General features: G+C 42.3%; 1 protein-coding gene across 1 annotated transcript in view; it reads left to right on the forward strand.

Moving 5' to 3' along the window:
• Positions 1 to 21977, forward strand: part of npepps (aminopeptidase puromycin sensitive) — a 47723-nt gene extending 25746 nt beyond the window's left edge. Inside the window, exons 12-23 of the mRNA XM_037690007.1 lie at positions 2082 to 2142; positions 2358 to 2467; positions 2713 to 2776; positions 4151 to 4290; positions 4717 to 4851; positions 5981 to 6200; positions 9104 to 9246; positions 9733 to 9789; positions 17321 to 17428; positions 17984 to 18139; positions 19840 to 19887; positions 20851 to 21977. Coding sequence (XP_037545935.1) covers positions 2082 to 2142; positions 2358 to 2467; positions 2713 to 2776; positions 4151 to 4290; positions 4717 to 4851; positions 5981 to 6200; positions 9104 to 9246; positions 9733 to 9789; positions 17321 to 17428; positions 17984 to 18139; positions 19840 to 19887; positions 20851 to 20997 — 1389 coding nt within the window. The 3' untranslated portion in view covers positions 20998 to 21977. The remainder of the gene's footprint in view (positions 1 to 2081; positions 2143 to 2357; positions 2468 to 2712; positions 2777 to 4150; positions 4291 to 4716; positions 4852 to 5980; positions 6201 to 9103; positions 9247 to 9732; positions 9790 to 17320; positions 17429 to 17983; positions 18140 to 19839; positions 19888 to 20850) is intronic.
• The last annotated feature ends 539 nt before the right edge of the window (positions 21978 to 22516 follow it).

Below are 22516 nucleotides of genomic sequence, written 5' to 3' on the forward strand. Positions count from 1 at the left end.
ACAGAGCTCTCTCTGTAAAGCTGCTGATGTCATCTTAAACATGTGCACCACCTCTGCGGTCTGCCTGTCCCGCATCGCCGCCTGAATGACCATGATCCAGAGGACCACTTGGCTCCGCCTCTCGCCATCCCTGTCCGAGAGGCTGCAGAAAGACTGGCTGGAGGGCCCCATCACCCCAGAGGTGCTGTTCGGGGCCAACTTCAGGACCATCCTTGAGGAATCGCAGAGGTCCGAGGAGGTCTCAGAGACTGCATACCATCTGGTGATGTCACAGTCCATCTGCCCCTCCAGCCGCTGAAGGGACCGCCTTGGCCAGCAATAGTAATGGAGGTGCTCCACAGCTGCGGCAGCGACTTCACGCTCCGCTCCTCCACGCTCCGCTCCTCCACCAGCCCCCTCCACCAGGGGAATGTGTGTTTTTTGATGATGTATGTTTTGAAATATAACAGAAACATCTCTGAAAGTAAAGTTTCATCTGATTCCAGCCTGACCGTCAGATCAACTGATCTCACAACTGCCTCTCTTCACACTTTCCCCACACAGAACGAGCCGGTAACTTCTAAATGGCGTTTTAAATGGCACTGCAGTTCTGTAAATATCACAAAACACTTGTCTGCCACGTTAGCTAAAAATGATGTTTTTTCAGCAGACAGAGTCCGGTAAAATCCCTCGTTCTCAGCCAGAGCCAGTTTTTATTTTCCGCTGTTTTCTGCCCACTCACCGTGCAGCGGGAGTTAACGTGTTTCTTCATGACAGCTGGAGCCTTCACCAAAACGGCATTTCACTCAGAAAGTGCTCACACCTCCTCTCGGTGTGTGCCGGCTCACGTCAGCTCTAACGTGAGACTGCAGCCTGGGCTCAGCACAGAGACACACATACAGCATTTTTCTGTCAGAGCCCCTGTTACAATCCGTAACCTCCATTGTTCCTATTCACAGCAGGTCTGTTATCTCAGCCTTTTTTCCTCACCAGAGATCCTTTCTCTGGTGCGCTCCTGCGCATGGAGCGTGTATTTACGCAGTGCGTAATTACGCACACAGAAGGCTGAGTGATTAAATGTTTTTTGTGTGAAAGCAGGTGCTTCATGTTGTGTCTGAATGGACCCAGTGAGGCATAGACTACATCCTGCTTCGCCTTTAACCCACTAGTGATAGCCTTAAAGGGTGAAGCCTATACGAAATAGAATGTTGGTTTACGTACTGTAACCCCAGATTCTATGAGTATAGGTGCAGCCCTTTAAGGAAGAGGGCCACCTGCATCATGAAGGACCACACTCACCCAGCACACACACTTTTTGCCCCACTCCCCTCAGGAAGGAGGTTAAGGAGCATTAAGTGTAGAACCACTAGACTGAGGAACAGCTTCTACCCTGAGGCTGTTAGACTCATGAATCTCTAACTAGAATAATCACTGTGAAAAATCACATCATGTTGCTGCTGATCTGTTTCATGTTGCTGCTGATCTGTTTCAATGTTGATGTGTTCATGCGTGCACATCTGCTCACAGACTCATGTTCATGTTTGTGCTGATGTTCAATGTTTTATGTTATGAGTGCTTAGTGTATATTTAGTTGATGCATTTCTTAGTTCATATCTTAGATGTTATTACTGTTTTTCTTATACATTTTATTGTTGGATGTAACTGGGACCCTGTGTACATAATGTCGCTCCACCACATGTACCACATGAGGTGCGAATGACAATAAAGAAACTCTGACTCTGACTCTTAAGCTCTGGGCCTCACTGGTTCCTAAATGGCTGAAGAAAAAAGCTATTTGGGAGCCGATTGCCCCGTCTCACTAATTTATACGGACCAGGGGTGAGGCCCACACAGCAGGTGGGCGCGGACTAAAGTTTTCAGTGCTGCGCTGCACGTGAAGGGATAAACCGACTAGCGATAGCCTTAAAGGGCTGCGCCTATACTCATAGAATCTGGGGTTACAGTATGTAACCAACGTTTCCATCTGAACACAAGGCTGCAACGGTTACAAAAAAACCCACAAAAAAAACCTTTGCATATCCATAAAACTTTGTTCCTGTGTGGACAGGGCCTTAAACTGATTTCTTATCCTTTCTCTGCAGGACTTCAGGAAAGGAATGAATGCATATCTTTTAAAATTCCAACATAAAAATGCATCAACAGGTAAAAAGAATTCAAGAAACACTGTTTGTGTCTAGATAAAGCCAATAAGCAGATGGATTTTAAGAGCAGCAGACACTTTTTTCTTCTGTTGGTCCTTCTTTCCATCTTTCTAGCAGTTATGGGTATTTGGCCACCATGACCCTTCTGAAGAACTAGATGAGCACTAATTACACCCCCCATATAAAAAACATAATAAAACAATCTGTTTCCTGCAGAGGATCTGTGGGACTGTCTGGAACAGGCCAGTGGGAAACCCATTGCTGCAGTGATGGGATCGTGGACCAAGCAAATGGGGTTCCCAATAATAGTAGTAGATCAGGAACAGGTGAGTTCTTCTCTCTCGTAGAACTGATTTAGTGTCAGGAGAAATGTTGTTAATCCAAACGCAAACGATCTACACTAGAAAACACTGTGACTGGACAATTATGCACAAACTAAACCAATCATTTTAGGACTTCCAGTATTTTTGTTTTAGTTATAGATTGAATAAACCAGTTGAATAAGGATCTGCTAGCTGGTTATCTTTCTGCTTTCTTGATACTCTCCTTATAACCATAATGTTATTTGTAGCGAGGTGATGACTGCATACTTAAGATTTCTCAGAAGAAGTTCTGCGCCAGTGGACCACATGATGGTGAGTAAGTTTCACACAGCTTTATGTTGAACAGTCAAACACTTGGTGCCAAGCTAACGCTGCATCGTTGGTTTGATTAGCATCTTTTGTTTCTCCAAGTCTTCAATCACAGAGCTGGTAAACATGATCCACATCACATTTTTGTCCCATTTATGAGGCGTATGATATTTTTGAGTCTGAATATGACAAATGTTTTAGTTTTTTCCTAAATCCAACCCGCATCACTTTTTTTATATGTGGTACTAAATCAGATTCATATGTGGTGTTTTTCAAAGCAACCAGTCTGAACAGTCACGTCGCATTTCATCAGACTTTTTTACCTTGTTGAAATGGGGGTATGCAGATCGATTCAGATGTTAAAATATTAAGACTAAAGTCATGATGTCATGAAGCCTGGAACCCCACACTTCTTCAGCTGCAAAACAGAAGTCCAGTTGCTTCATTTTTTTTATTTTAAACAGGTCTCTCTTGTAAATGAGCCCCCGATGCTCAGTGAGACTAACCCCTTGTAAATAAAGGTTGAGTGAATTTTCTTTTACTTTCTAAATGTGCAATGTATTGGATGACTGAGAATCTACACCAACATATGATGCCAATGATGGTGTCAGAGTGCATCAATACTAGAGTGATGGGATTGATGCTTGTTGCTACCTTCAGTACGTCGGTCCCATTCCAGAAGTACTGTTTTGTGCTGGAATAGGTGGGAAGCGGAAAGATGAAGTGTAAACATTGAATGAAACAAGCATGGCAGATAATTTAATCTACCGTATTTTTCAGACTATAAGGCACACTTAAAATCCTTTAATTTTCTCAAAAATCGACAGTGAGCCTTATAATCCGGTGCATTTTCTGTTTGTGCTTACTGACCTTGATCCGGCTTGATGTGATACAACTGAACAATGTTGAGTTATTGTGAATGAGTTGAATAAAGTTTGACTAATCTGTTTTCATCATCATCGTCAACTTTATTTATAAAGCACTTTAACACCAGCCACAGTTTGGTTTTGCTTAATGTGCCTTATAATCTGGTGCGCCTTATAGTCCGAAAAATACAGTATTCTGATTGCAGAACAATTTTATGACCAACCTACACATGCTAACATGACATAGCAGTGTGCCGAGAGTGACCTCGTGTCTTCTTCTGTGCACGAGTTACTTTAGGGTCGGAGAACGTTGGTGGAGGTTTCATTTTATTTACGTGAACACATGCAAAACGATCAAATCTGAGCAAACAATCAGCACTTAGCAAAAGGACATGCAATGTGATCTTGGACTTAATCTAACCAGCTGCACACAGACAAACCTAAAGAAGACGTCCATGTGTGCAGCTGTCTTCCTGTGGGTTTAACTCACACTGTCGTGTCTGTTGTTCAGGTGAGAACTGCCCGACTTGGATGGTCCCTGTTAGCATTTGTACTAACAAGGACCCCAAATGCACCAAACTCAAGTTTCTGCTGGACAAACCAGAGGACACCATCACTGTGAGCGGTGTTGGCCCGGACCAGTGGGTCAAGGTGAGATCCTGCTGCACTTTCAGGACATGATCATTGAATGTGCATCTACAACTGAGTAACCTTTGGAGTCTACTTGATTCAAGATGGCTGCTACTTCTAATCCACATTAGGCAACACAGAAATGGCTGTAACTCTCAGTTTTCCAAAAATTAACTTAAACTTTGATGTGCTGGTAGCCGAGAGTCTTTCAGAACTCGTCCTCTGTGAGAATGTTATTTCCAAGTTTTACCAAAATGGCTATGACTCTTTTCTCATAATTAGATTATCTTCGTTCAAAGAACTCTTACAAGCAAGGCGCTGGGCGATATGCATTCTTATTAGTTTGCCGGGGCTTCAGTTATACATTATGATTCTCTTGAAGCTGAGTTGAGTAAAAAAGAAAAATCCTTCCTACAGTCTGATGCAATAATTTTCTGCTGTTTACAGATCAACCCTGGAACTGTGGGCTTCTATCGCATCCAGTACAGCTCATCCATGCTGGAGAGTCTGCTGCCGGGAATCAGAGACCTCAGCCTGCAGCCTGTGGACCGTCTCGGCCTGCAAAATGACCTCTTCTCCCTTGTAAGCCTCACTGACGCACACACATCCACACAAAGTGGAGGGTGAGAAGAATGCAGACAGGCACTCTGACTGCATACTTAGTTATTCTTGACTTGTCTGCATGTGCATATTTGTGATGGAATAAGGAAATAGAAAGGTTTCTGATGTGCACCTTAATCCCACTGTGAAGTATTTCCACAGACTGTTCAGCATTTTTAGAGCAGCCTAAAAACACTACTCCTTTTTATTTCTGTAGCTGTTCTCAAGTTTAGATGGTTTCATGGTGTTTTCTCAGCCATGACAGAAAATACCAGAGAATGTGTGTCAGCTACAAAACAAGATGGAGCTTAAAACGTTTACTATGATGCACCCGCATCATAGTAAACGTGTACATGTACATTTCTATTTAACTGAATGTTGCAGAGTTAGTGGGAAACTTTTAGGTTCCTCACAACTCGATCTGATTACTATTCAGATTTAAATGTTTTAATGCATCTTGATTATCTGTAATTATCAGGTTTGTGAGTAAAGGACAACAGGAAGCTGTAAGCTATGAGAACACTGAAGTACAATTAACCAACCCTGATTGATGAGCAACTAATAAAGCCTGATTTGCATGTCTTTATACCTAATAAAATGTGCACATTAACAATTCGCTTCTTGTTCTTCACTGGAAATTTCTACAGAATCTTATGGAAGTAAAGACAGTCCTATTATTCTAACCTCGAATAATATTTCCACAGATAATTGCTCAGAGTTCAGTGACGTAAATATAAAATGTGAAAACATTTTTACTGCAACACGTTTCTACCGCAGGAAGAGACGGTAACTCTAGTGGGACAGACCGTACCGTGCAGCAACTAGTCTGCTGACACTTTTTAAAAACGGCAGCACAGGTGATTGATCACAAATCAGTTTTTAACCTTTAAAAATAATTTCAGTTTGATCCATGTCTGCAATGCATTTAGAAAATAATCATCCTAATGAGCATATGTATTCATTTCAGTCAGCCACGACTCCTTTAGGTTGTTGAGTTGCTGCTTCTAAAACTTTGGTCTTGATTCATTGAGTGTAACCAGCTGACATTTTGGTTTTATTGTCTTTGTTTGTGTTTGAGACTCTGAGGTTCTGATTGTTCTGTTTCATTTAGTCCCGTGCAGGGATGATCAGCACGGTGGAGGTACTGAAGCTGATGGAGGCGTTTATCAACGAGCCCAACTACACTGTGTGGAGTGACCTCAGCTGCAACCTGGGTGTGCTATCATCGCTGCTGTCCCACACCGACTTCTACGAGGAGATCCAGGAGTTCATCCGGGACCTCTTCACCCCCATCGGCCTCAAGCTGGGCTGGGACAGCAACGCAGGGGAGGGTGAGGACGTGCTCAGCTCTAACCTGTCTAATCTAGTCTTAATAACTAAGATTATTCATTTATCTCTCTCTTCTGGTTTTGTCCCACCATCACTCAAAACTGCTGCAATAACTCCAATTCTTAAAAAAACAGGCGCTGATCCAACTAACTTAAATAACTTTAGACCAATTTCTAACCTACCCTTCATTTTCAAAATACTTGTAAAAACAGTTGCAGCCCAGGTTCACAGTCATCTTTCTGATAATAATCTGTTTGAAGAGCTTCAGTCAGGTTTCCGCCCCCTCCACAGCACTCAGACAGCTTTGATTAAAATCACCAACGATCTCCTGGTTGCTGCCGACTCTGGACTTTTACCAATTCTCATCCTCCTTGACCAGAGTGCAGCATTTGATCCCATTTCACACAATATTCTTCTTGATCGATTACGTTCCATTGGTTTTTCTGACATTGTTCTGAATTGGTTTCATTCTAATCTCTCTGACCGTCAGCACTTTGTTCAACTTAAGAACTGCAAATCACAGTCATCCCCAGTTATCTCGGGTGTACCACAGGGTTCTGTTCTTGGTCCTCTCCTGTTTATCATTTATCTTCTTCCAGTTGGTCTCATTTAAAAAAAAAATTGGTATTAATTTTCACTGCTATGCAGATGACACCCAGCTCTTCTTCTCCACCATGCCCAACACCACTTTTCCACCACCCTTCCTTTCAGACTGCCTCTGTGAAATCAAATTAAGGTTTAATCGAAACTTTCTTAAATTGAACTCCAAGAAAACAGAACTTCTCCTTGTTGGCACCAAGTCTACCTTATCCAAATATAATAGGTTCACAATTAAAGTCAAGGGCGTCAGAAACATCCATAACGTGGGGGGGACACAATGTGTGTAGGTGTGTGTGTGTGCACACGTAAAAAAAAAGTGTAGGCTACACTAGTGAACAAAAAAGCAACATTTCACCTAGATTTCCTTTAATTCCACACACTTAAAACATGTTTCTCACCAAGTTTGTGTAAATTTATCTGCGGGTTTTAAAGACATTTTAACTTTAATACACTTTAATACGGAGCGTCAGATCTGCACTATTTGTCTTTATAGAGAAATAAAAATCATCACCACTAGACTTTTTTACTTGTGTTCAACACGACTCATCTAAAGGAAGTTTCTCATGAAGCTTGAGGACAATAAGGTGTGGTGTTTTAAAGACATTTCAACTTTAATACACCTGAACACACAGCGTCTCTTACACCTGCTGCGTCTTACAGCGTCACAGTTACTGCTAAGCTAAGATGCTACAGATGTAGCTCCTCTCAAGCATCCTCCTAACATGAATATATGTTTATGATCAACCCCCTGGTCAACAACTGCCCGCACTAAGCTGCTAAACTGGCGAGCGAGTAACACAGAGATGTCTCCATCTCCTCCACCTGTGTGCGTTTTCTGCTGAGGCAGGAGGAGACGTAGAGGAGAAACAGTGAGTTGAAGGTAACCAGGAAAACCTGGAGTGGAGTTTTAGAGGCTTGACTATTCTCCTATTGATCAAGTGGAATGGATTTGTTCACAAAGAAAGAGAAACTGTGCCGCCTGAACTAATGTTTCATTGTAAAAGTGGGAGGATCCAAATTAAAGTTGTTTTTTTTAATGTGGGGGGGACATGTCCCCTTCACATATAATGGTTGCGACGCCTATGATTAAAGTTGATAATTCCAGTTTCTTCCTCCCCTACAGCTAAGAGTCTGAGTGTCATTCTTAATAACACTTTCTTTTGAATCTCGTCTCAATAACGTTACTCGGTCTTCATATTTTCATCTTCAAAACATCAACAGTCTCTGTTCATTTCTTACGTCCACCAGTACAACCATCCTTATCAATGGTCTAGTCACCACTCGATTAGACTACTGTAACTCCCTCCTCTCAGATCTTCCTCTTAAAATCATCCATAAACTTCAGCTTGTTCAAAACACAGCTGCCCGGATCATCACTAGAATATATCGAAGGAACACATCACCCCTATCCTTAAACATCTTCACTGGTTACCTGTAAGATAAACATCTTCACTGGTTACCTGTAAGATAAACATCTTCACTGGTTACCTGTCAGATAAACATCTTCACTGGTTACCTGTCAAATAAACATCTTCACTGGTTACCTGTCAAATAAACATCTTCACTGGTTACCTGTCAAGTAAACATCTTCACTGGTTACCTGTCAAATAAACATCTTCACTGGTTACCTGTCAAATAAACATCTTCACTAGTTACCTGGCAAATAAACATCTTCACTGGTTACCTGGCAAATAAACATCTTCACTGGTTACCTGGCAAATAAACATCTTCACTGGTTACCTGTCAAATATCACATTGACTTTAAGATTCTCCTCCTCACTTTCAAAGCTCTCCATATCTTGGCACCTCTGTACCTCACTGATCTTCTTTGCTATTACACACCTGCCCGAAGTCTTCGCTCCTCTCATCCATCTCTCTTGTAATACCTCCTGCCTGCATGACAACCATGGGATCCAGAGCCTTCTCCTGTAAAGCCTCTTGTCTCTGGAACTCTCTTCCACAGCACATCTGTAATTTTGATTTAAATCTAAACTTAAAACTCACTTTTTCAAACTTTCTTATTCTGTTTAATGTCATTATGTTTACTACCATTAATTGTTTGATTTTATTGATATCTTTCACCTTTCCCGCCCACATTTTGATGTTGCCAGTCCAGGGAGTTGAACCAGTGACCTTCTGATCACATGTTCACCTTCTCTACCCTCTGCTCCACCACACCCCCAACCTGAACATTATTTAGTTAAGATGCAGAAACGAAAACAAACACGGATTATTGGGCTATAATTTTCTGTACAGTGTTTTATGCAGTTACTGCAGTATTTATATATATGTTGTGTTGCTGTAGGTCACCTGGACGCCCTCTTGAGAAGTCTGGTTCTGGGGAAACTGGGTAAAGCAGGACACAAACCCACCCTGGAGGAGGCCAGACGGAGATTCAAGGAGCATGTTGAAGGCAAACAGATCCTGCCTGCAGACCTGAGGAGCCCTGTAGGTGATCCGTGCTTACCTGATAACCACTATGTTTAAGTTTTATATATTACCACTACTTCTACACAAGGGTGGGTTTAAATCTGTAAAATATATTCAGGTTACACCTTAGAGACCTGTTTGTCTTTATTTGTTCACCTCATGTTCCTTTAACTGTTTGCTATGATTTATTTTTGTTCGTCCCACAATAAGACGGCCTTCATTCACTTCTCCATACATTCACTGAAACAAGTGACGGCATGAAGAGCAGTGATGCAAACGAGCTGCACATCGACTTGAATCAGTGGAAAAGAAGGGAAAAATATTTGACTGTGTTGTTTTCCTTTTAGTCAGATGTCAAAATCAAAAACTAGGTTTAGCTTGGTGCTCAGTGTGTCTAAGTGATCATTTTACAGCTGGAATAACCTCACATCTGTATGACAGAAGACACTGCAGCCAGTTCAGGCTCAGAGAGTTAAAGTGAATGTGAACCTGCATTTTTTTCAGGTTTACCTAACAGTGCTGAAGCATGGTGACAGTGCCACGCTGGACACGATGCTGAAGGTAAGTTTTTACTCTTTACACTGTCAGACGCTTATTTAAATAAAAAACCCTATGAATGTGTCTGTTATTAGATGTTTCTTTGAAAATTTGACTCCCACCGACAGTCCTGTCATGTTCTTAGAGTCCTCTCTCTCCTGAGGTCATCCGTTACCTTAGTTTCCACTGTAAACCATGATGGCAGAAATAGATGCTGGAATACTTTAAAATAATAATAATATAAAATTTAACGGTTCCAGTAATTTTTCTAATTCACAAATAATAAATTATTTTAAACATCCATCTATCCATCCTTCTTCTTTACCCACTTTTTCGTTCAGAGTCATGGTTATACTGGTGTCTATCTCCAGCAGTCATTGTGTGAGAGGCAGAGTAGACCCTGGACAGGTCTTCAGTCCATCACAGGGCCCATAGAGACCAACGAGACAAATCTATTCACACTCCCAGTCAGGGACAACTTAAAGTTCACCTAATAGTGCTGGGCAGGGATGATGTCACAAGTATTGCAGGGAACCCTGTACGGTGGTGTTTGAATGTTCATGAAGCCTGTAGAACTACAAACCTGATTCCAAAAAAGTTGGGACACTAAACAAATAGTGAATAAAAACTGAATGCAATGATGTGGAGATGGCAAATGTCAATATTTTATTCGTAATATAACATAGATGACAGATCAAAAGTTTAATCTGAGCAAATGTAACATTTTAAAGGAAAATATGTTGATTCAAAATTTCAGTGTCAACAAATCCCAAAAAAGTTGGGACAAGTAGCAATAAGTGGCTGGAAAAAGGAAATTGAGCATATAATGAACAGCTGGAAGACCAATTAACACTAATTAAGTCAATTGACAACATGATTGGGTATAAAAAGAGCTTCTCAGAGTGTGTCGGTGTCTCTCAGAAGCCAAGATGGTAAGAGGATCACCAATTCAATTCAGTTTATTTATATAGTGCCAAATCACAACAAATTTGTCTCAGGGCACTTTACAGGAACATTCACATACATAAAAGCCAATTAGTAATGTTCTCTATCTAAGGAATCCAGCAGACAAGTTGAATCTTGGCCTCGTGGCAGTCTCCCATCCTGAGAAAGCACAGTGGCAACAGTGGAAAGAAAAACTCCCTTTTAAAAGGAAGAAACCTCCAGCAGAACCAGCTCAGGACAAGAGGCCATCTGCTTTGACCGGCTGGTTGAGAGGACAGGAAGGAGACAGACAAATTCCACCATTGTTGCGCAGAAAGATAGTGCAGCAATACCAGAATGGTGTTACCCAGCATAAAATAGCAAAGACTTTTAAGTTATCATCATCAACCGTGCATAACATCATCAAAAGATTCAGAGAATCTGGAACAATCGCTGTGCGTAAGGGTCAAGGCCGTAAAACTCTACTGGATGCTCGTGATCTCCGGGCTCTTAAACATCACTACACCTCAAACAGGAATGCCACTGTCAATGAAATAACAGAATGGGCTCAGGAATACTTCCAGAAATCATTGTCAGTGAACACAATCCACCGTGCCATCCGCCGTTGCCAGCTGAAACTCTACAGTGCAAAGAGGAAGCCATTTCTAAGCAAGCTCCACAAGCTCAGACGTTTGCACTGGTCCAGGGGTCATTTAAAATGGAGTGTGGCAAAATGGAAGACTGTTCTGTGGTCAGATGAGTCACGGTTTGAAGTTCTTTATGGAACACTGGGACGCCATGTCATCCGGACCAGAGAGGACAAGGATAGCCCAAGTTGTTATCTTCGCTCCGTTCAGAAGCCTGCATCACTGATGGTATGGGGTTGCATGAGCGCTTGTGGCATGGGCAGCTTGCATGTCTGGAAAGGCACCATTAATGCAGAGAACTATGTTCAGGTTCTAGAACAACATATGCTCCCATCTAGACGTCATCTCTTTCAGGGAAGACCCTGCATTTTTCAACATGATAATGCCAGACCACATTCTGCAGCAATCACAACATCATGGCTACGTAGGAGAAGGATCCGGGTACTGAAATGGCCAGCCTGCAGTCCAGATCTTTCACCTATAGAGAACATTTGGTGCATCATAAAGAGGAAGGTGCGACAAAGAAGGCCCAAGACGATTGAACAGTTAGAGGCCTGTATTAGACATGAATGGGAGAGCATTCCTATTTCTAAACTGGAGAAACTGGTCTCCTCTGTCCCCAGACGTCTGTTGAGTGTTGGAAGAAGAAGGGGGGATGCCACACAGTGGTAAAAATGGTCTTGTCCCAACTTTTTGGGGATTTGTTGACGCCATGAAATTTGGAAACAACAGATTTTTCCCTTAAAATGATACATTCTCTCAGTTTAAACTTTTGATCTGTGATTTGTGTTCTATTCTGAATAAAATATTAGATGTTGGCACCTCCACATCATTGCATTCAGTTTTTATTCACAATTTGTTTAGTATCCCAACTTTTTTGGAATCCGGTTTTGTATATTTCTTCATAAATATGACCTAAAACTTCATCAGATCTTCACACAAGTCCTAAAAGTAGATCAAGTGAACCCAGTTAGAACCCAGGATGTCAGATGGCATGAACAATGGCCACCTCCATTGCTTTTGTCTACGTTAACCTCAGCAAAGATGACGTCTCCTTAATGCATAGAAAGGTTCAGTTTTAGCATTACTCACCTGCAAAACGAGCACATTAAAAATCTTTAATGACTACAGCTGAGTTTTTGTTTCCATGGTGACACCGGAGCGCTGCATGTCTCTGTGATCGTGCTAAATTTTTCCTTTTGGACTTTGTTATTGGGCCTGGATGCAGTGTTGTTTGCAGGCAGGGTGCTCGGTTCTGTTGAAACACTGGGATGCTTGTTAGTTGTTTAGCCACCTGTTGTTATGGTTTATATGCATTTATATTGTTGTAAACAAAAACAAATAGGTCCCAACATTTTTCTGTCAGGGCGTCTGGACAGTTTCTTTTTTTTTTGTGCTGAAACGTTTCGCCTTCCATCCAGAAGGCTTCATCAGTCAAGGAAACGCACAACAAAACTGTTTCTTCCCCCAACAGCTTACTCCAAAGTGGAACAAACCAGTTTTGTTGGAGATAAGATGGTCTCTTTGGTACGCCCCTCCTCCATTGCCGGCCCTCTTCCTTGTTGACAGTCATGTCAAACTGGTTGAAAATAACAAAGTCAAGTCAACTTTATTTATAGAGCACATTTAAAACAGAACCTGTTATCAAAGTGCTTAACAACAACAACAACAACAACAACAACAATCAATGAGAGTAAAATTAAAGAGAGAAAAAAAAAAAAAATATATATATATATATATATAATGTACAATACACTAATAATAATAACTGAAGAATTAATAAAAAGCATTTAAAACATAGGGTCACAGGTAAAAAAAAACACTAGATCAACTCTCACTGTGTGAAATGCCTGCGAGAACAGCTGTGTTTAAAGCAGGGATTTGAAGTGAGGAAGGGAGGTGTCCTGCCTGATGTTGGGGGGCAGGTTGTTCCAGAGTTTGGGGCCCATGACTGAAAAAGCCCGATCTCCTCTGAGCTTCTTGTTTTTGGAACAGCCAAAAGCAGCTGATCGGATGATCTCAGGGCCCGAGAGGGAACGTAAGGTTCCAGTAGCTCAGAGAGGTTCAGGGGTGCGAGGCCATTTAGGCATTTGAAGGTCAACAGAAGAATTTTAAAGACTATCCTCGTACGAACAGGGAGCCAGTGAAGGGAGGACAGAACTGGAGTAATATGTTCAGACCTACGAGTTCCGGTTAAAAGCCGAGCAGCAGCATTCTGGATGAGCTGAAGACGTGAGATGGAGGCCTGGCTGATCGCAGCATACAGTGTGTTGCAATAGACCAATCGGGTCGTGACAAAGGCGTGGACTAGTTTCTCAAGGTCGGGTCTGGACAACACTGGCTTGAGCTTAGCTACCTGCCTTAGTTGGAAGAAGCTTTTCTGCAGAACAGAGTTGATTTGTTTGTCAAACTTGAAGTCAGAGTCTAAAACCATCCCGAGATTCTTACCAGACTGCTTCAGATATGGCTGAAGAGAGTCCAGGTTGACAGGATCAGTGGCAGCAGTTGAGCTATGGCTAAAGACAATGACTTCAGTCTTGTCATTGTTAAAACTTAAGACATTTGAAGCCATCCAGGCCTTAATGTCATCCAGACATTTTAACAGAGGGTGAATGGAGCAAACACTTGCTGGTTTCACAGGCAGGTAGATCTGACAGTCATCAGTATAACAATGGAATTAAGGACCATGTTTCCTCAGGATGGACCCCAGTGGGAGCAAATAAAGTGAGAACAGAAGGGGTCCAAGAATCGAACCCGGTGGGACCCCGAAAGAAAGAGGTAATGAAGCGGATACATTATTACCAACCTTGACACAGAAACTCATGCCACTCAGGTATGAGCGGAACCATTCTAATGCAGCACCTGTGATCCCAACCCACTGTTCCAGACGTGATATAAGGATACTGTGGTCAACAGAATCAAAAGCAGCAGTAAGGTCCAGGAGCACAAGTACCACAAATTGACCAGAATCGTTTGATATCATAATATCGTTACAAACCCTTTCTAATGCTGTTTCAGTGCTGTGGAGTTGCTTAAAACCAGATTGAAAAATCTCAAAGATTCTGTTCTCATTCAAAAACTTGTTTAATTGAATGAAAAGTATTTTCTCCAGGATTTTGGACAGGAAGGGAAGTTTTGAGATTGGTCTGAAAGACAAATAGGCTTTTGTTGTAAGTCACATGACCACGTGACAGGAAGATGAATGGAACGCTGCAAAGAGACAAAGAATTAGCGCGGCGGCTGGAGAAAGGACTCAAGGATTCAAAGTGTGTATTGTCGTGCACAACAGGGGTGTGCGGTAGCTTGGTGTTCAGTATTGTAATCCTGAGGTTGCAGGTTCGAGCCCAGGTTGCGTCAGGAAGGGCATCCAGCGTAAACCAATTTCCAAATCTTTCATGCGAGTTTGTCGCTGTGGCGACCCCTGAAGAAGGGAGCAGATGAAAGAAACGTGCTTTACTGTTCTGTGCACAACTGGAAATGTTTCCATCAGCAATGAAATTCTTTGCTGTCCACAATGGATGCCAAGCTGAGAAAGAAGATGAACGTAGTGTCTAACCATCTCTCTGAGCAATCGGCTTTGGAAATGGCACAAACCATATAAATGGTAAATGGATTGAACTTCTATACAGTAACACCTTTCTATCTTATCCAGACACTCAAAGCTCTTTACAACAATCTGTCTCTCATTTACCCATTCATACAGCTCTATACTAGATCTCTACAAAGATAATTGAACAAATCATTCTAAAGAGACTAATCAGTGCTTTAACTCACATTCATACACTGATGGGACACACATCAGAGGCTATGAGGGGTTCAGTGTCTTGCCCAGGAACACTTCGGCATGTGACTGCTGGTGGATTCGAACCCCCAACTCTTGCATTGGAGGACGACTGCTAGTAAGTAAGTAAGTAAAACTTTATTTATATAGCGCTTCTCAAGATAAAAATCACAAAACGCTTCAACAAATCAGATAAACAAAAGCAAAAAAACAAATTCAGGCCAAAAACAGATTTAAAAACTGACTGACCACTCAGCCAGAGCCGCCTCATATACCATGCGTATGAGGCTTGTCAGCATGTCAGTGTCACTTTGAACAACAACGCTTCTTGGATTCCATCTTTCTGCTGTTTTTTATTGGTGCAAACCACGACTGCAGCTCTACTCGTATTGTACTTGATGTTCAGCTTGCCTGAGGTCTGGACGCCTGCTGACATCACACATTGTGGAGAAAGATATTTTTAGAAACTGACCAGCGCTATTAAGTGACGTAATGAGAACGTTTTTGTTGTGTGGGAGGAAACCAGAAAAAATGAGAATCAAATGGGGACAAATACAATCTCTGTGCATCACACATGCACAGGGAGAACATGCAAACCCCACCCAGAGATGACCCCAGGCAGGTTGCAGACATACAACCTTCTTGTTAAGGCGACGGCTCTAATCAACATTTTAACTAGTTTGAAAATCACTGCCCATCCCCATAATTTATTATTACATGTATTCACTACATGGCTCATGTCAATTAAATCATGTTTTCATTGCAGCGTTCAGTACAAAGGTTCCTCGGTTTGAAACCATTTATTTTAATCGCCCCAGTCCAGTTACCGTACTTGCCGCTGTACACGTCGCACCGCCGTATAAGTCACCAGTCCAAAAATGTCTAAAGTGGAAAAAAATATATATATGTTGCTTCGCCGTTTACATCGCATCTATTATGTGTCATCGCTGACAACCAGGAAATGTGAAATGTGGGCCGGTGTTGTGCCAAAAATCGATTGGCTGCCAAATGACGACCACGGGAGCGTGCACCGGAAGACTTTAACAAGATTAACTCTTAAAAACAATTATTTGTTTGCTTGAAATTATAGTAAAGTTGTGTCTCAGTTGAACTTTTCCTTAATAAATGCACTTTAATGGTCAAATCAGCTGCATTTCTCCTGGGCGGTGAAATGCAGCTGATTTGACGTTTGCTCCAGGAGTTTCGGAGCGAGACGAAGGTGGCTTGGTATGGCAAGACAAGTATGTCATTAACAGCCACTTTTACCTTTTAATGACACTCTGGTTTGTTCCACTTTGGACTAAGCTGTTGGGGGAAGAGTTTTGTTGCTTCCTTGACTGATGAAGCCTTCCGGACCGAAGACGGAATGTTTCAGCACAAAAAAAGAAACTGTCCAGATGAACTGACTGAAAAATGTTGGATCAGAGAGGTTTTTCTCTTTTTACATAAATTGCTTCCTTCACCCCCCTCTCAAACCATCTGTGTCTCGGTCCAAAATGTGCACATTTTGGTCCTCAGAACCGTCTCTTAACAGAGGAGGAGGCCTCAGATTTCAACTTTCAAAAATGTACAATGCAACTTTAAGACTGATTCCCAGCCAGTTTTCACACCTGATGGGAACAGAGGGGCCTCATCTGTGAATTAGAGGAACAAAGACCTTAAGAAACCCGAACTGTTAAGGTGTGAGGTGTGACTTGTCAATCTGCATATGTATGTGTATCTAATCTCAACCTTTTAACTGTATCTCTCACTCTCTGCTCTTTGAATTGAGAAAGCTCCTCGGATGAGGAGCGAAACATCTTCTGTTACAAATAAAGTCCAGTTGTTTTTGTATTGAACGTTTTGAATTGATCATGTCCTGGATGAGCGAGGATCTTCACCAGTTTATTATTAGTTGTGTGTTTGTGTCAGGGGCCAGTCTATCACAACCCTGGGTGGATCCTAAACAGATTTAGCTTTTGAAGGGCTGTCATAATCTAATAATCTTATCCTAAAGGGATGTCTGATGTCTTTAAGCTGCTGCGTATTCATACCCATCTGAGATGTAACTGGGACCTTGAGCACATAATTTCGTTCCACCTCATGTACCACATGTGATGTAAAGAACCTTAAATAAACACCGTTTCTGTTTCCAGCTGTAGTTCTTTTAAGCCTTTTGTCATCTTGCTCAGTTTTTTCTCTGATCATTTGTTTCCTCCCTCAGCTCCACAAACAAGCAGACATGCAGGAAGAGAAGAATCGTATTGAGCGAGTGCTCGGCGCCATATCTGCTCCTGACCTCGTCCAGAAAGTCCTCAACTTCGCCCTCTCGGTACACAACACTGTTCAATTCATTTACACTAGTGGCTTTTATTTCTCTCCTCAGGAAAAAGGACTGGCGCTAGTTTATTTATTAATTATTTGTTTTGAACCCAGTGACATTTGTCTGTACAGGTGGTGAGATGGTGTTTGTGTTAGAGACAAACGAGTTCAGGTCGTTTGGCGTTTGCTGCAGATTAGTCTTTAAGTGAGACGTCAGCCGTGCTGCTCGTCTTCACTGTCTGGCTCTGCTTGGAGCTGCAGTTGATCTGACCGGTTCAAGTTCACTTCTGCTTGTCAGTTCACCTGCCAAGTGGATTCTTTAGACAAGTTTTCCCTTTTTTCAACCGGTTTCTACAAAGAATTGCCCACATTATATTTCCATGTAGAACAATAAGGTTCACCAGCTGCTGATTTATCTTGTTGTAGTTCTGTTCTCTGACCAGTTTCAGAGAGTGGACTGTAATTCCATTAACGCTGTTAAAAGTTAACCGTTTAAAATCCTAAATCTTTAGCACTCTGGCTGAGTGACAAACTGACTCGTCTTTGTGAATGTGGACCCGGGCAGGAAGACGTTCGTCCTCAGGACACCGTGTCAGTGATTGGGGGAGTGGCAGGAAGCAGTAAACAAGGCCGCAAAGCTGCATGGAAGTTCGTCAAAGACAACTGGGAAGAGCTTTATAACCGCTACCAAGGAGGATTCCTCATATCACGACTCATCAAGGTTTGGAAAAAAAACTACTGCAACGTAAAACATCATTTACTACAAGAACCTCTGAGAGCAGCTCATGTTTAGTGTCAACCAACGCTCAGCGTTTCCTCTGGTATTCAACAAAACTGCCCACTCCTAACGAACGTCATGCATGTAACATGTTCATTAATGTCTGTGCGTGTTCACCCATCACTGTGGGCGGGGCAGATCATCACTATCCCGCACCCCCATCCTCCCTGGGACTTGTGTAGTTTGGACAGTAGGGCTGGGTGAGAGCGTGTGTGTAATCACACACGTGACTTTTAAGTAGGGGTTGAATAAACTAGTCGACTCGTTGATTGTAGGACGTCTCGTGAGTTGCTTTTATTTCACGTCGACGTTGCAGTCGGTGTTTGAGTCATGTGATCAGCCGGGCCACGGACTACAAATCAGATCAGCAGCTGAAGGATGAAGGAGAGGAGCAGGCCAAGTCTCCCCAAACGCACAGAAATTCATCAACAGTGGAAGAATTACACCGATGATGTTTTTATTTAATTCACTAAATACCCCACCATGTGTGTATTTGTTGCTGTACACACTGCTGGTGGATAGTTTATATTTTTATTTTAGTAAATAAAATAAAAACAGTGGTGCGCACCATGGGAGAGTCCACCACGCATCACCCCCGGTGGAGAATCCACAACCGCCGCAGTGGTTTATTTAATTTATTGGATTAAATAAAATAAAACTCTTAACTTTTGCAGCTTCATAATAGTTTAGGTTTTCCTGTTACTTATTTGCAGTTTGATAAATGGTAGGACCATAAATATACACTCCTGATGTGTTGTTGTTTTTTTTGTAAAGTATTTATTTTTAGCGTCTTGAGTTCCTATGACATCATCAACTAGTTGACGTCGACTCAACTATCATCATGTTAATGTCGGCTTAAAAAATGAGCTCGTTCAACCCCTTCTTTTAAGTGTTTTTGTTTGTAAGCAGGGGCAGACCGGGCGACTGCGTTCTCTGTACAGCTGTGGAATCCAGCTGTTTGTGGCCAAAAGGAAAACGGAGTCACTGATAACTGTGGTTTTAAAACAAGGAGTTACTAAAAGCATTTGACAAGAAATAAATCAGAGCAGCCAGCTCTGAACTGAATTTATTTATTTATGTTTCCAGCTCTGGGCTGAAACTAAAAGCTAAAGACAAACGGATCATTCTGACAACAGACCGGTGGTTACTTCTGACATGACCTTTCTGTTTTAAAATGCAATGTTTCTGAGATCTGGAACCTGCAGAAAATGTCCTGATGCGTGCTCGATCATCCAGGCTGCTGGCAGCTCCACGTGTTCAGAATGACAGACGTGAGGCGCAGCGTGACGCGTCACAGCATCATTAACTGTTCATGAGGACAAACTCTGAGCCACAGTCGAACTGAAGCTTAAAAACTTGGGCTATTTGATCAAAACGTGCATAACTACTGGGTGAAGCCGTGCTTTCTAATATACTAATATTTATATAATTATATAACCCCCCCCCCCCACAGAAAAGGCTGGGGTGGGAAAATAAAGTTGGGGGAAACGCTGACTTATCAGTTGTAGGACTTAGAAGTTGTGAGCTGAAGCTTCAATGAAATTGTTGAACAGTAATTTTGTTTCTGTGTTTAATTTATTTTAGTTGAGCAGCAGCTTGCCTTGATGCCGTCTTGCTCACATGTGTCTTACTTGTGTTCGCAGCTAACTGTCGATGGATTTGCGATTGATAAAATGGCAGCTGAAGTGAAGGTGAGAACTGGTGAACTTGATGTTTGACATGAACTCCTTTTAAACGTTAATGCAGCTGTATGACCACCAGGGGGCAGGATGGGAGCGTCACAGGCTCTTATGAACTCAGGTTCTTGTTGAACTGCACCGAAGGTCTGAACAGATGTTGTAGCTTGTTTTGTTGGCTGGCTCTGGGCTGAAACAGCTGGAACATACAGACCAACAGATTATTCCAGTGTGGATGTTTGGCAGTAAAAAATGGAAACAGGAAGCGTTTTTTGTGTCTTTCTTGATATGATGTGGAGCTGTGCTCTGCTGACTCATCATCCTCGTTCTTTTTCTACTCAGCACAGTTTATCAGTCTGTGCTGAGTTTTGCTGTTTTAACATTTGTCCCCTACATTTGTTGTCTACTTCTGTACACTATTTTACCATTCAGTTATTAAAACATGGTCGTGGTGTTGTGACTTCCTGTTAGTGTTATTTGTACTTTTCAGAATATTTCTCTTTATTTAAAATGAAACATCTCAATTAAAACACGTTGATCCAGTGGTGCTTGATGGTTTGTGAAGACTTTATAATTTTCTGTATTTCTGCATCAATATGACCTAAAACATGATCAGATTTTCACACAAGTCCTAAAAGTAGATGAAGAGAACCCAGTTAAACAAATGAGACATAAATATTATACTTATTTATTTACTGAGGGAAATGATCCAATATTTGTGAGTGGTAGAAGTTTGTGCCCCTCTAGGAGGATCAGTCATCCTCAGCTCCTGCAGGATGTTGAGGACACCCTGAAAGTTGTGGCACTGCAGACTCGTGAGCGTTGGCCAGCCCAGTAAACTACAGCACAAACTACAGATGTTGTAGTTTACTTCAAATCCAGAAGTTGGGAGTTAGTGTGTGTGACGCAGCCCGTTGTGGTGAGGCGCTGTGTTTGGGTGCAGACTTTAAACGGCTCTTCTTCTCCCCCCTCACGCAGAGTTTCTTTGAGAGTCACCCGGCGCCGGCTGCAGAGCGCACGGTGCAGCAGTGCTGCGAGAACATCCTGCTCAACGCCGCCTGGCTCAAGAGAGATGCAGACGACATCCACCATTACTTTCTGCACCGCAAAGCGCCCCCTGTCTGAGCTGCCTGCCCCACCACCTCCTCCACCTCCCCCACCTTCACCACAGACCTAAGGGAAGACGAGCGCGTGCTTACAGCGGGCTTCATTACTCAAACTATACGCAACAATAAAAGCAAGCCACAAACCGAACACAGCTTAGGAGGAGACTTTTCCTACGTTAACAAGCAAATTCCATGTTAGGCAAACCAAGAATGTTTTTATTATTTTACCCCCGTTCTGTCCACAGCTGAGGAGCCTTCTTCCAGTTGGTAAAATGGTTCTCCATAGAGTGGTTTGAAGTGCGCTCCTCCTCTGCGTCACCCCCCCCCGTGTTGTTGCTGACACATCTGTGAGCCCTGATGTTCTCTCTGCAGCCACACATTTTGTGCGCATGGTTTTTACTTCAGTATGTTCTTGTTGTAAACCATTCAGCAGCGTTTCCCTTCTCTTTACTTTTTGTCTGGTGCTGTGGTGAACGCAGGGGGTGTCCGGGCAGAATGGGGTTAAAAGCACCAGTGAGTGGTGTGGTTTCCAACAGTGATGACTTGTTCAGTGCTAATAAACGGTTAGGACCAGGTAAGCAGCACAAGCATGGTACTATATTGTAAACTGTATTGCAAGCGTATTTTTGCTGATTTAAAAAAACAAACAAAGCTAATCTACTTCCATCCTTCACTCCCCTGAACGCCCTCTCTGAGCCCTGGTCAGAGTTTTAATCCTCTAAAGGCATATTTAATGGCGTCTCTATTCTGGAGTGCTTCATCACATCGGATGCTGTGATTTATTTCAATGTTTAATCTTTAGTTCTGGGATCCGGTAAAGATAAGATCACGACACTGCTTCAGAATGAAAAGCACTGGGGGTGCTCCTCTGCGCAGCATCGGCTGTGGCTTGGCCCGGACCTTCTGGACGTGACGGATCTTCTGTGACTTTGCTGTTGAACTCAGTAGCCTTAAAGTGGTCGATTGGTTTGCAGTAAATAAAAACACTGATGGTGGTAACTTCATGAGACATACCTGAAGTGACAGAATATGCAGACTTGAGTATAACAATATGAAACTCCTAAGCCATTGTGTTTTTTGGTACCAACATGGCCGCCCTGCTTGATAAAAGATGTTTTTTTAATTATTAAAAACTGTTTGAGGTGATAATCAGTACATGTTGGTGCTTCAAGAGAGAAGTGTGACCTGTGTCCACAAAGTGATAGAAATCTAAACGCTTGTGTGTTCAGAGATTATGAAACTATGTAAAGATGATTTTAGCAGCGCCTCATCAGATGTAGAGAGTTCTGACTTGAATCATCGAGGGAACGCTCAGCAAAAAGTTGCTTTTATGCGAAGTCTGTAGAAAACGTCGGGGCAGCTTGATCAGAGACAATTCATGCTCATTGATGTGTGTGAATTCAAGTCTGGAACGTGTTGCCAAGGCTGTTGTAAATACGATCTAATAAAGAGGCGCGTGTCCCCACGTCTCAGCTGTTTGGAGTCTTAACGTCTCAGCTGTTTGAAGTCTTAACATCTCAGCTGTTTGAAGTCTTAAC

The sequence above is a fragment of the Nematolebias whitei genome, chromosome 16 (assembly GCF_014905685.2).
Source record: "Nematolebias whitei isolate Nwh7 chromosome 16, NemWhi1, whole genome shotgun sequence".
NCBI classification, from domain to species: Eukaryota; Metazoa; Chordata; class Actinopteri; order Cyprinodontiformes; family Rivulidae; genus Nematolebias; species Nematolebias whitei.